The sequence below is a fragment of the Acartia tonsa genome, chromosome 10 (assembly GCF_053477335.1).
Source record: "Acartia tonsa isolate MP-2025a chromosome 10, ASM5347733v1, whole genome shotgun sequence".
NCBI lineage: Eukaryota > Metazoa > Arthropoda > Copepoda > Calanoida > Acartiidae > Acartia > Acartia tonsa.
In genome coordinates, this window is record NC_137269.1 from 38,719,493 (window position 1) to 38,732,740 (window position 13,248).

At 32.2% G+C, this 13,248-nt stretch overlaps 1 protein-coding gene across 2 annotated transcripts in view; it reads left to right on the forward strand.

The window, feature by feature from the left end:
• Positions 1-13,248, forward strand: part of LOC145330026 (uncharacterized) — a 107,049-nt gene that overhangs the window by 75,469 nt on the left and 18,332 nt on the right. For both annotated transcript variants that reach the window (XM_080174561.1, XM_080174562.1), the window contains exons 19-23: positions 3,311-3,387; positions 6,111-6,499; positions 6,600-6,693; positions 7,332-7,413; positions 10,086-10,295. In XM_080174561.1, the coding sequence (XP_080030687.1) occupies positions 3,311-3,387; positions 6,111-6,499; positions 6,600-6,693; positions 7,332-7,413; positions 10,086-10,295 (852 nt within the window). The remainder of the gene's footprint in view (positions 1-3,310; positions 3,388-6,110; positions 6,500-6,599; positions 6,694-7,331; positions 7,414-10,085; positions 10,296-13,248) is intronic.

Below are 13,248 nucleotides of genomic sequence, written 5' to 3' on the forward strand. Positions count from 1 at the left end.
TGGCAGGGTCATCCAGGTAAAGAGCAAAAATATTTTTTTGACTTAAACAAAGCATTTTATCTTACCAAAATACTAAAATATCCTCTAATAGTACATCCCTATATAAAATACAAGTGTTCAAGTCAATTTCAGGTTCCAGGTATGATCCTGCAGGTCCTGATCCTTCAGGTCTCTAGAAATCTTAACCGATTAAGGGTTAAAAGGGAAAATAGTCTACTTTCCTTTGCATTGTCCTATTCCTTGGTCCCTGTATTTTACCACGTAATCTATCAGCCCAAAGCATTCACGAATATGAAATAGTTGTGCATACATTCACGTTTAACATTTTAAAATAGCTAAAGGAGATTTTTATAGAAAGTGATTATATCTCTCTCTCGTTTTCTCTCTCATTCTCTCTCTCTCTTTCTCTCTCTCTCTCTCTCTCTCTCTCATTCTCCCTCTTCAAATAAATTCATTAGCTATAAAATACTATTTTTTTCTGCCTTAAGTTAAAAACACCTACCTATAAGACTTTAAATCATTTTTCTACTTAATTCATTTTTGATTATTTAATTTCATTTAATAGATTTTTTTACTGGTAAAGCTTTTCTATGATTAGGGTATTTATTTAATTCTTGCCCATAATTAAAAGATATTAATGATTATATTCTTAAAAATAAGCATTAAAAGTTATAAATGACTTTAATTAAAGAAGAATAATAAAGTGTTATGCAATAATTCGGTGCTTTAACTCACCTATTCATTGACCATTGAACCCTTTATTTTCATTATTTAAGACAAAAAATTATTTATATACCCTGCGGGGACTTAACCCTACGGGGATTTAGTCATAAGGGGCTCTTCTAACATTAACAAACTAACTTAACCTAAAATAAGCATTTAAAAAAAAGATCGTTTATGGTTCAGATGCAATATGAATTGAGGAACTCTCAAAATTTCTAAAAGTTAATAAATAAAGGGGTAAGACAATGGAAGATTATTTGATGTAAATTTTTTTGTAGATTGAAATTATTGGTTGAAAAGTTTTGACGTTTCTAGTTTCCATGAACTCATCAAGATTCAATAAAAAAATTTAAGGCAAAGAATATAAATGTTTTAGTGTTATTTCCAGTGTAATGTACCCTCCCTTCTCCCTGGCTTTATCTGATTAATAATAAAAAGAACAATTAAGAAAGATGTTAAGAAAAAATGATGCATGTTTTTATTTTTAAGCAAATAAATTCAAATAAAAAATTCGCTAACAAAGGCTTTACTAATGTACTCCTTTCTTGCTCAACAGGATTTTTAGGCCGTCCGTTTTAAGTCTTTACATTAATTGCCTTTATTTGATTAAGGCCTTAAAGTTTTCCTTTTTTTAGTGAAATGTTAAATTCAAGTGTATGCATGTACACGGATTTTGACACCCCTCCTAAAACAAAATCGGGGGTAGTCACTCTAGGCGAGTGAGAGCTTTAAGGGTTTGTAATACAGCCAATAAATGAGGAGTTATTTTATTCCTGTAGGTTTTAAACGCCCCCTAAAGGACCAACCTAATCAACATACTCAATAGTCAAAAATCGTCAATAGACGGGTATTTTTTTCTCGCCCATTTTGAATTTCAGAGGTTTGGCTTTTTTAATATGCCGCTCTTTTTTATTTTGAGGGGTGTATTTGATGTTCTCTGTAATTTTTGATGAATTTTCTTTTGACCAATAGGTATCTACTTTACAATTTAATTTGTCAGTTTGTTCATCAGTTCCAGTTTATTCCAAAAAAAAAAAAAAAATTGATGATCATCTACTCAAGCAGAGAAGAGCTAGAAATATTGCATAAACCATTCCAAGACTTAAATCTAAAAAAACATAAATAGCCTTAAACCATCACAGGACCTATGTAAAACTTCCTTGAATAAAGAGCCTAATCAATTCAGTAGTTATTGAGATATTATGCTTACAAAAATACAAAAAAAAACCTTACTACTTTATATAATACGATTTTAAACGACCGCCCGATTTGATACGAAACCTCTAGGTGCCATTATTAGCCTTAAAACTGTTTGAAGATTGTTGTTATAATTTTAGCAACATTGCTGGAACATAGTAATTAACATGGCCAAATTTATACAGAATAATTTCCGTTTTTGGTGTTTTTACGTTCTGTATAAATACTATTGTAGCCATATAATTATAGTAAAATACTAGAGGGGGAAGGGGTTAAATAACTGTATTTCCCCATCCCAATGGCCCAAACAATTTGCTAGCATACTAAAAATGTTCTTGGAAAAGGGGGGAGGTAGTTATCTGTATAAACATCTATACCATAGATCAGTTGCCTTACAATTTATGTCTTATTTAATTTTAATTAAATGCTTTCCGTCATATTTTGTAAATAAACTGCATCAATTTAGACCAAAATTCTAGCCAATACTGAAAAGTGTTCTTTCTTTATTTAGCTAATTTAGCTATTTAATTTCATTGCTGAACAGTGGAAACATTTATTTCGTGACATTCAAGGCTTAAACGAAGGTTATAAAACAAAAGTTTTTACAGAGCCAGAGTATTTTTTGGAACAAATAGACCAATTGTGGATCTATATCAACACACTTATGTTATAAGGAAACCTAAAAGGGCAAATATAGTGCATATCTTAAACTAATATATAAGTAATTTAAATTTTGAAATTAATTTATTTTAAAACAACCTACGAACATGCACTTTATTTTAACGTTTTTTTTTTTGCAATTGGGGCTTTTTTGGTCTCTTCTTATTTATTCTCTATTTTGAATAAACTGTTTTTATGGTCTAAACTTATTAAACCATTTAATAATAAAAGATAACCATCGTTTTTAACACACAAAATTTTCAGAGATCTTAAGGGATAAGACAATGGACAATAGATAGACATAAACTGAATACTAAGATAAATAGATTTACTACTTTTTGTTTAAAAATTTTAAGTGGAAAGGTTTAACGAAAAAGTTTTGTTCAGCCCAATTAGGACATAAAATAAGATATCTTACCGAGATAAAACTTAAACACCAGTATCTTAGGTTAAAAAACGGAATATGACAAACCAAACCACTTTATTTTTATTGTATTTGCATTTTTAATATTCATATGTTCAACTGTTTAACGCTTATGAAGAATTCCTTTTTCCCCTTTTCTTAAACTCTTTCTCAATGGTTGGGCATAACTTTTGCTACTACTTTCAAACAGTTTCACTAAAACTAAATGTCATTGTTCTTGTTTAAAATTTAGACTTTTTAACATTTGAGTGATGTGCCACTTTAGATAAAACTGAACTAGCAAATAATCTTTTTTCTTTTATTAAGGCTGATGAAGAAATGGGAAATGAAGTAGAAAATTCGCCTGACAGAGTAGCAGGAATAAAACTTTCTCCAAATCATAGGTATATATGTATATAGATAGATAATAAGGATATAGATAGATAGATAAATAAGGATATAATAGATATTTGAAGGAAAACGAAGTAGTGGGTTTCGACGTATTTTTTCAGTAGCTTTTTAAAAGCGAAGCTTTTCTATAATTAGGGTCGGTCCGTCCGTCCGTACGTCCGTCCGTCCGAGATATATATCTTTTATTCGTTAATTTAGGCATGTTAGAATTGTCCTATCGATTTCAAACTTTGCATGATGATTCCTGTAGTAGTTGGGTACGATTTAGAAAGCGTAGCAACTCTATAATCATTACCAGAATGTCCGTACGTCCATTTTAAACATGTTGATTTTTCTACTTTTTTAACAACAAATTTTCAAGTGTTTTAATTATCCGTTTGATCTGATTTTTGGTATATTGATTCTTGGGACAACAAAGAACAATATTATAAGCGAAGCAACTCTATAATCAAGTCCAAAAATGTAAGTATGTCCATAAACATTATCCTGTTTTTAAGCAGTTTTTCAACAAATTTACCTACAATTTTGATTCGACATTTATACATTTATGTTCCGATTTTTCAGTTCAGATATTCAGATACTATACAAGTGTTAATGTCCGTTTGTCCTACCGTTTCAGTGTTTCACTTTTATGGATGTTGTCATCCTTGTTATGTGTTATTTTTGGTTAGTCAGACGAATAAGAAAACGTTATAATAAAACTTTGGAGACCAGTGTGATAAACAGCCCATTATCCCCTCTCTATCTGAAGTAAACCCCTATGGAAAACTAGCATTGATATTTAAAGATTTTGAACCATTTTATTTTATTTTTTTCTGAACTTTCTGTTCTATCTTACATTATTACAGATAATGGTGCTATCACAACCGCATATTATCTCATTCACATAAGGTTTCAAATTAGCTAATATAAAATAATAGGAAATAAGTTGTTATTACCCGCGGCATTATAGTGGAATTGGTCAGCATACCGGAGATATTAAAAATTAAACTGCTGCTATGACAGGCACGTAACATAGACTATTAGGGGGAATGCATGGATCCTTAAATAGTCGCAACTCTAATGAACACAGTAATAGTGTCTGACTGATTATGACGTAACAAAAAAAATTAGGCAATGAGAGGCCGTTATTGACCAATGGTAAAATTTATAGTGGCCTCTCATTGGCTAATTTTTTTTTGTTACGTCATAATCAGTCAGACACTATTACTGTTTTCCAATTCTAATTACCATGCACAGTAAGGCCTTATAGAAAAGGTCGTACAATCTAAGGGTTGGCAGTCTTACAGAATACCAATTCTATAAACATTTACATTGTTCCCCTTAGTATGGCTTGGTTATTGGACCTCACGTTACACTGACATGGACAGCAGGCTCCCCCCCCCCCCCCCCTCGTAGTAAAATGCAGTTCTGATTATTGTATATTGTCATGCAAGAGCAGAACTGAATACACACATACAATTTCTTTCTTATATATTCTTAAATTATGTTCTTGTGACACAACAAATTTTCTACAAACCTTCGTGTTCCTCACTCTGCAAGAATGTATGTATGTATAAACCTACAGAATATTTAAGGTTTGTACCTGGATGAACCAGCAAGGTTTGCTGGCGATCTGTGCTCCCAGGGTGTTATATTTTTAAAACAATATTTCAACTTAAATCTGATTGTTTCATTTAAAAAGTCAATTAAATTTGGCATTCTATCTTGAAAAAAAGGGGGAATTTTTTCCCTCTCAATACCCCAATTTTTTTTGTTTTATACTTTTAGCTATTTAACTTTGGGCTTTAAATCACATCTAATGTTACATTATGATAACATATTTTATCTGAAGCAAAAAGTTATAAAAGTTTGATGTAATATCTGAAAATGTTCCCCCTCTGTTTTTAGTAGCGAAGCTCTTTTATGGTTTTATGTTTATAACCGTCTGTCAGACGAAAAACAGAAATTCACTAACGAAAAAAATAAAGTATTTTTTGAGCACTGATTTTTTTTATAATAAATTGAAAATAAGGGGGTTGTAGGTTATCGATTTTAGACCTTTTTAGAATAGTCTAAGTCATATTTAGTACTGGGTAGCCTAGCAGTTATAGGCCTCCCAGGGTTAGGCCTCACGCAGGGGTTAGGTATAGAGAGAAAAAAAATCCACCCTAACTTATTATAAATTGATCCAAAATTTAGGTGGCGGGGGGTTCTAATTTAAAATATTTAAAGTTTTTTTTATTGCTGAACTACTTCTTATGGACAAAATAGTTCTTGTTTGTTTTTTGGTCCAAAGAAAAGTTGTAAAACATTTTTTCATCCTAATAAACATATTAGACATATGTATATAGTTTATTTATCTATTTTTTATTATTTCTTTTCAAGAAAAAAATCTGTACACTGTAAGGTAATTTGAATTCCTGCCCTAAGCTTATAAACTGAAATGATTGATTCCGTGTACACTAAAAAAAGCTAAGTAAAAAATTTAACAAATTAACAGTTATGGATCTTTAAATCATTTTAGTGGTGAGCCAGATCGGGGTAAGCCAACTTTCCACTAATGAGACCACAGCATTTTCTGAAAATGCCGCGCTGTGATTGGCTGAAATTCGTCTCACCCCGATCTGGCTCACCACTAAAATGATTTAAAGATCCAGCTCAGATAAAACTTCAGATGGTCATACACCCAAAAAATGAAAAAAATAAATATGATAAAAAATTATATTAATTTTAGATGGACGAGAATTGGAGAGTCGTCCGCAGATTACCCCTCCCCCTCCCATTCAAACTCCTCCACCTTCAAGCCACGCCTCAGCATGGTACAAACAGCAGATTTCCCCCCAAATTCACCAGTTTACCATTCACAGGAACGTATTTCGCTTTCCAATTCGAATACAGGCCACATCAGGTCTCCCCTATCCCTCCATCAGGCCCAGGTGCACGTCCCTGCTGACCCAAAATCCGGAAGAAAAGAATCACCTCAGGAAAAGCCCGCGAAACCTATTGCGAGAAAATCAGCTGATGAGTCAGCTGTTAGCTGTGATGACGTCATAAGTGCGGGAGGAAGTAGCAAGGAGAGCAGGACAAGTGCAGATAGGGGCACTTCTACTTCTGAAAATCCAGGTTTAATAATTTTACCTAATAATTATTTTTTTTTAAATGTAAAACAAAATTAATATTTAGACGTCTTAAGGAATATTTAGTAAAGATAAAAATTTTTCAGAAAATGGGGAAGGAAAAACGCTTTACCCCAGAAGTCCACGAAGAAATTTTGAACAAGACCCGTATAGGGCTCAGAGAAAACTACCTCTTAGAAGGTAAAGTAAATTATTAAATAGAATGATAAATGAATAGATGGGTAGATAGATGGATGGATAGATGTATAGATAATTAGACATAAAACAAAGGTTAGTTTGTTTGAAGAGTTAGAAAGAGAGACTTTCTTGTTGTTGATGTACACAGACAGACATACAGACATACTTATCCTATTATATAAAGTAGTAAACGTTTTTTGTCTGTCCCAAAGGATCTCGCTAACCGCTGAACCGATATTGTTCTCCTTTACAGTGAAGCTTCTTATAGGTTTTGGGAAGGTTTTTAACTATTTTTGGGAGGGTTCTACACATTTAAAATGGAATAAGGTCAACTTTTCCCCCTCCTACCAGTGCCCCTAGAGGCTTCTAGAGGCGTAGCTACTTGTATATATATAAATGAAGACAGACTGCGGAAAAATTGACAGACAGATATATAGATTAACAGATAGATAGACAGTCAGACAGGCAGACAAACATGAGACAAACAAGCAGACAGAATTACAGTTAGATTGACAGACCGACATATTTACAGATAGACAGAAACATAGACAGATATACAGGATAGGTAGATACATAGATAGACAGACAAACAGGTTAGATAGATAAAAAAAAGACAGACATATGAACATCTCCTTATTTAGGGAGAGTATAAATGGCGAGGGAATGAAAACATTGGATGAACTTTTCTCCCATTGCGAGCAATTAGTAGAAACACTTTCACAGGTAAATTATTTAATCCGGGTGGGGCTCTAACAGCTCAAACAAAGACAAAGGTGTCAAAAGATTCAGTCATGATGTACAAAAATACTATATTCATTTACTAGAGGCAATTGAAAAAAATTGGGTAGTGTGATATGTCAACCCTTCACTTTCAAGTTAATTTTTAATAAAAACTAAAAAACACTGTTTTTGAGGGGCTAGTTTGGTTCAGGGACTATTTCTCTTGGTAGGGTGGAGATACCCTCCCCCAGTATAGTCATAAACATTTTCTGGGCCTTTAAGAAGCTTCATTGTAAAGGAGATACGCTCAAACGGTTAGCCAGTTCATTATCTACAGATAGACCTACAGTATATATTTTTATCTATTTATCTATATGTTTATCCACCTATTCTAAATTTCTCTAGTTCTAGACAAAAAAAAGTATTCTAGTATTCTCAATTTCTCTCTTTCTTTATTTCTCTTTAACTAATTGTCTCTCTTTCTTTCTCTCTTCCCTCCCCCCATCTCTCTTCCTCTCTCTAACAATCTATCTCTCTCTCTCTCTCACTCTCTCTGTCTTTGTTTTTCTGGCGCTATCTAAAATTACTTTCTACTATTTCGCAATAAAATAAAGAAAATTGGAGTAAGAATCCTTTTTAGTTCATTTTATCTAAGATTATCCCTCCCCCCCCCCCCCTCTTTAATTAGGAATTCGACCCCACACCCTAGATGTTCCTTTTAATACCGAAATGAATATAAAGCATTTCTTCCTTGGGTCTATAAAATATTAAAAAGCATCAATGAAAGGAGAGCCATGTTACTATACCTGTTATTGCTGCGCTACTAATGAACATAATTTGCCATTATTGCCAGGAGGGATGGGACATTTAGCTGTTTATTAATCAAGTCCCCGAAATTTTATATAACGTTTTCTTATTTGTTGGCTTAACAACTTTAGGGACTTGATTAATTGAGTTTTGATTGGTTGGTTCATTATGTTGAGTGTCCAAATGTTTTAATTACTAATTATAATCTACAGAGGTTTGATTTTGTGTATCATTATTGAGGATTGATTAATCAGTCAAGTCCCTTTAGATCCTATTAAACATGTAAAAAAAATTAGAAGAGGATGTGGGGAGGGGAGTGGAGGGCTCATTGAAAGCCAAAAATGGAAATTGTTTGGAATTGTCTAAAATTGTTGTATAGAATGGCAGAAGTTAGGTTAATTCAATTTTACTTTTTCTTTCTACAAATGTAATACTATAACAAACAATGCTATAGTTACTGGAAGCTTTTCTACTGTAGGCATCTGTTTGTCCGTCTGGACGTTTAGTTCTTTATGTATGAGTCATGAAGGTTGTATAAAGATTCCAGTAACTATTGGGTATAACCTAGGAAGGGTTAACACCGAATTTTTTACTTTTGAAGTTATTATTACTTCGGCAATTAGATATTAACATTTTTTAAATATTTTTTTTGGCATTTTTAACTAGAAATGAACAACATTTACACAATTGTCCGATTTGTTAAGCTATGGATGGTATGAACCTTGTTATGTTACAATTTGTTACCAGTGGTAGGGGTTTAACAACGGAAGACAAAATAACTTTAAAATATTCAAGAAATTTTCAAACTTTTTAAAATAGATTAAATTAAAGGAGGAAGGGTATTTTTTCAATTGTTTTTGATTTTCTTTATTAAATTTGATATAATCATCCTGGGACCAAAAGAAAGTTTGATTATGTGAATTGATTGATCTACTTATCCTTTCATCCATCTATCTATCCATCTATCTATCCATCTATCTATCCATCTATCTATCTATCTATCTATCTATCTATCTATCTATCTATCTATCTATCTATCTATCTATCTATCCATCTATCCATCTATCTATCCATCTATCTATCCATCTATCTATCCATCTATCTATCCAACTATCTATCCATCTATCTATCCATCTAACTATCCATCTATCTATCCATCTATCTATCCATCTATCTATCCATCTATCTATCCATCTATCTATCCATCTATCTATCCATCTATCTATCCATCTATCTATCCATCTATCTATCCATCTATCTATCCATCTATCTATCCATCTATCTATCCATCTATCTATCCATCTATCTATCCATCTATCTATCCATCTATCTATTTATCTATCTATTTATCTATCTATTTATCTATCTATCCATCTATCTATCCATCTATCTATCCATTTATCTATCCATCTATCTATCCATCTATCTATCAATCTATCTATCCATCTATCTATCTATCTATCTATCTATCTATCTATCCATCTATCTATACATCTATCTATCCATTTATCTATCCATCTATCTATCCATCTATCTATCAATCTATCTATCCATCTATCTATCCATATATCTATTTAGCTATCTATCCATCTATCTATACATCTATCTATCCATCTATCTATCCATCTATCTATCCATGTATCTATCCATCTATCTATCCATCTATCTATCCATCTATCTATCCATCTATCTATCCATCTATCTATCCATCTATCTATCCATCTATCTATCCATCTATCTATCCATCTATTTATCCATCTATCTGTTCATCTATCCATTGATCTACTTATTCTTTTATCCATTTATCTATTTATCCATCTATCTATATATCTATCCATCTATCTATCTTCAATGATATGCTAAATCAGGCAAGTGAAGAACTCCGCCAGCAATGCCCTATGAGCCCCTGCTCCCTCTCAAACCCGGGATCGCCCCTAAAAACCTCCGCCGACCTCCAGATGCTGACCGTCTATGACCTCGAGGACGAGCACGTGACCTTTGCCCCCTCGAGTCACGTGAGGAGCTATGCAGAGGGGGAGTTGTACCCCCTCTCGGAGGGGAGTGAGGCTTCTATTGAGGTGAGTTCACTTTAGGCTATTCTTTCTGGGAATAATTATGGAAAATCATCTAAATTAACAAATATAAAGTACTGGCGCTTATAATATACCAAAATATAAACATGCTACTTTTTTAAGAATGTATCCTAATTGGCCAAGAAATTACCATTCAAAACTAATTGTAATGCTTTAATTTTATGCCGAAACTACAAGCTTGGTTTGAATTTGATAATATAATTGCATGCATAATTTTACTATACTATTTTTCAATTTGTCAATGACGTACAGACGCACCCTAAATATAGAAAAGGCTTGCTTCTAATAGAGATATGGTCACTGAACTTTAACTTATTGATCACAAATAATAAAACTATTTCCTCCTTTATAGCATGTAGAAAAACAAGAACGATTACAGTCTAAACTAGGGAAGCTTTTTGCATGTCGCAGCTAATTCACACGAAGGGAATGTCCGTAGTCTCGTCCATCAAGTTTTCTTGTTATTGTTATGATAATAAGACCTTGTTCAAAATTAAATTATTGGTTGAAAGTTTTAACACTATTACTTTTAAAAGACCAATCATAAGTCAACCTATTTTCCCCAACTAACAAATGGAGGAATGTGTAAACTTTCGTAGTCAGTATAATTTTCAGTCCTGCGCTACTTTTATCCTATTACATGAAGTGTTAAGTTTTTTTGTCTATCCTGTAAGATCTCACTAACCACTGACCCAATTTACAAAGTTTCCTATGTTTCTCATGGTTTTAGGCTATTTCGTATTCAAATCTTAGGATGGTTTTAGGCTATTTCCTGCCCCACCCTCCACTTCCAATCCAAGAAATAGATTCTAGGGGCGAGTCCACTATCTATAGATAAAAGAAATAGAACAGACAAAATTTAATATTCCTACTTTTAATATAGGAAAAATTATGGGCAGTAAAGTAAAACTTATGCTTCATAAGATATTCTTTTTCCTACATTCAAAAATATTATCAAACAAAAAAAGACCTTTTGTTAGAGGGTTTCAAAATCTATTAATGTCAAAGTACTTATTCCCTTCCTAATCCTTCTCTTAAGTGAACCTAGATACCTATAGCTGGGTATCCGTTAATTATTATTATAATAGTTATTTCTTTCATCGTATTATAAACGGCTTTCCGCGGATATAAAATGTACAATTATAAGATTAAAACCAGTTTTTTAGCCCCGATGTGCCGAAGGTACGGGCTAAAAAAACTGGTTTTAATCTTATGATTGTACATTTTTATATTCGTAGAAAGCTGGATATAATAGATGCTAGACATAGTTTTTTTTGTATGGATGAGAACCGGTTCCTATCCACCGGATTCGAATGAATACGAGAAAAAAATATTCTAATGTGTCTAATTAAAGAATATTTAAAGTAAGCCTTATTTTGATATAGTTCAGTTAAAAAAGGTTGAAAAAGTAGAAATCTATCTATCAAATAAAGATAAAGTGATTTATTTTTTTGTTAGTTAAATATTTGAAAAGTAAAGTAAATTATAGAATAGCTTTGTTTCTCATAAGGTCGACTATTTTACAATTTTTGCTTGATGACCAATCAACAGCAACAAAAAAGACTGAATTTAAAAATGCAAATTGAGTTCTTACTTTTCTATGAACAGGGATAAATATAAAATTAGTATAAAGTAGTTGCTCTATATAGAACAAGTTTCTGAATTCCTAGATTTGCCGTTAAAATTTCTTTAATAAGCATGAATAGTTTTGGAAATTTAATCAATTTTAATCTTAAAAGAATTCTAATAAACAAGTAAATGACAAGGTGTACTGTAAAAAATATTCAATAATTAATTGTTATGTGTTGTTCACCACTCTGGTTTGACCTATAAAAATCCACCAAATATTGTGGGAGTAGGAATAAATGGATGGGAAGAGATAAAAATCATCATTATCCACATGGGGTTCAAATCCCCCCCCCCCCTATCTTCTTCAATTTTTGCCTTTTTGATAATATAAACTCAAGTATAAGATGTTAACATACACTTAAGACTTTTGTCAGCCAAGTTAAAGTAGGTAATAGTGTTCTAAAAGAAGTGAATATAATGTCAAACAGGATAGTTCGGCTAAACATTTTAAAATTTGTCCACTTCTGTTTTAGAGACACTATGTGCTTGTGGGGTTAAATTCAGGATAATCTTGATTTAACTTGGAAAATGACCAAAAAATCTCTTGTCGTTTTTCCCCTCGTGACTCTCTCAGTGGGGCAATAAATATGAAAGAAAATTGGTCCCATCATTTTTATCAGAATTCAATGTTTAAGCACAGGTTACCAACTTAATTTGTTAGATACAAGGATTTTTTTGACAAAAATTGCTCAATTTTTGTGTTGGAACCATGACTAGGGCTCAAAGTTTAAAAACATCTGCATGTTGTTTTGGAAAATGATGTGTTTGAAGAAGATACTGAAAGTGTCACGTGTGACATCATAAAAATACATCTAAATCCATCTCTTTTTTAGGGGTTTCCGTTCCCACTTCTCCTCTCATCTTTCCTTTATAGATATTTTTTGATGATGTCACTCATGACACTTTTTGTCTCTCTGTATTTGAATCTTAACTTAGATACTAAGGAGTTATCTTAAATATTTCCTATACCCATTTTTCAAAACCTTAATATTCAAGTAATTATTTTTAACAAAGATTGTGCAATTCAAGGGCTTGTTTTATAAAAGTTGTAGGCTATATGATCATTTATTCAATCAATCCAAATATACTGTGTCATTTCCTTAAGTGTAATGAAAGTGCTTAGTTTTAGGGTGAGTTTTGTTGAAATTTATATAACTAAGTACTAAGCTGGCAACTGAATTTAATTTATTCTAAATTGGCAATGTTAATTTCATGTTGGTAACCCAGTTTTTGAGATTATTTGGTGATAGTTGGTATAACTGGTATTAGGTTGGCAACTAAATTTCTATTTGTTGAGCACAATCTGGTC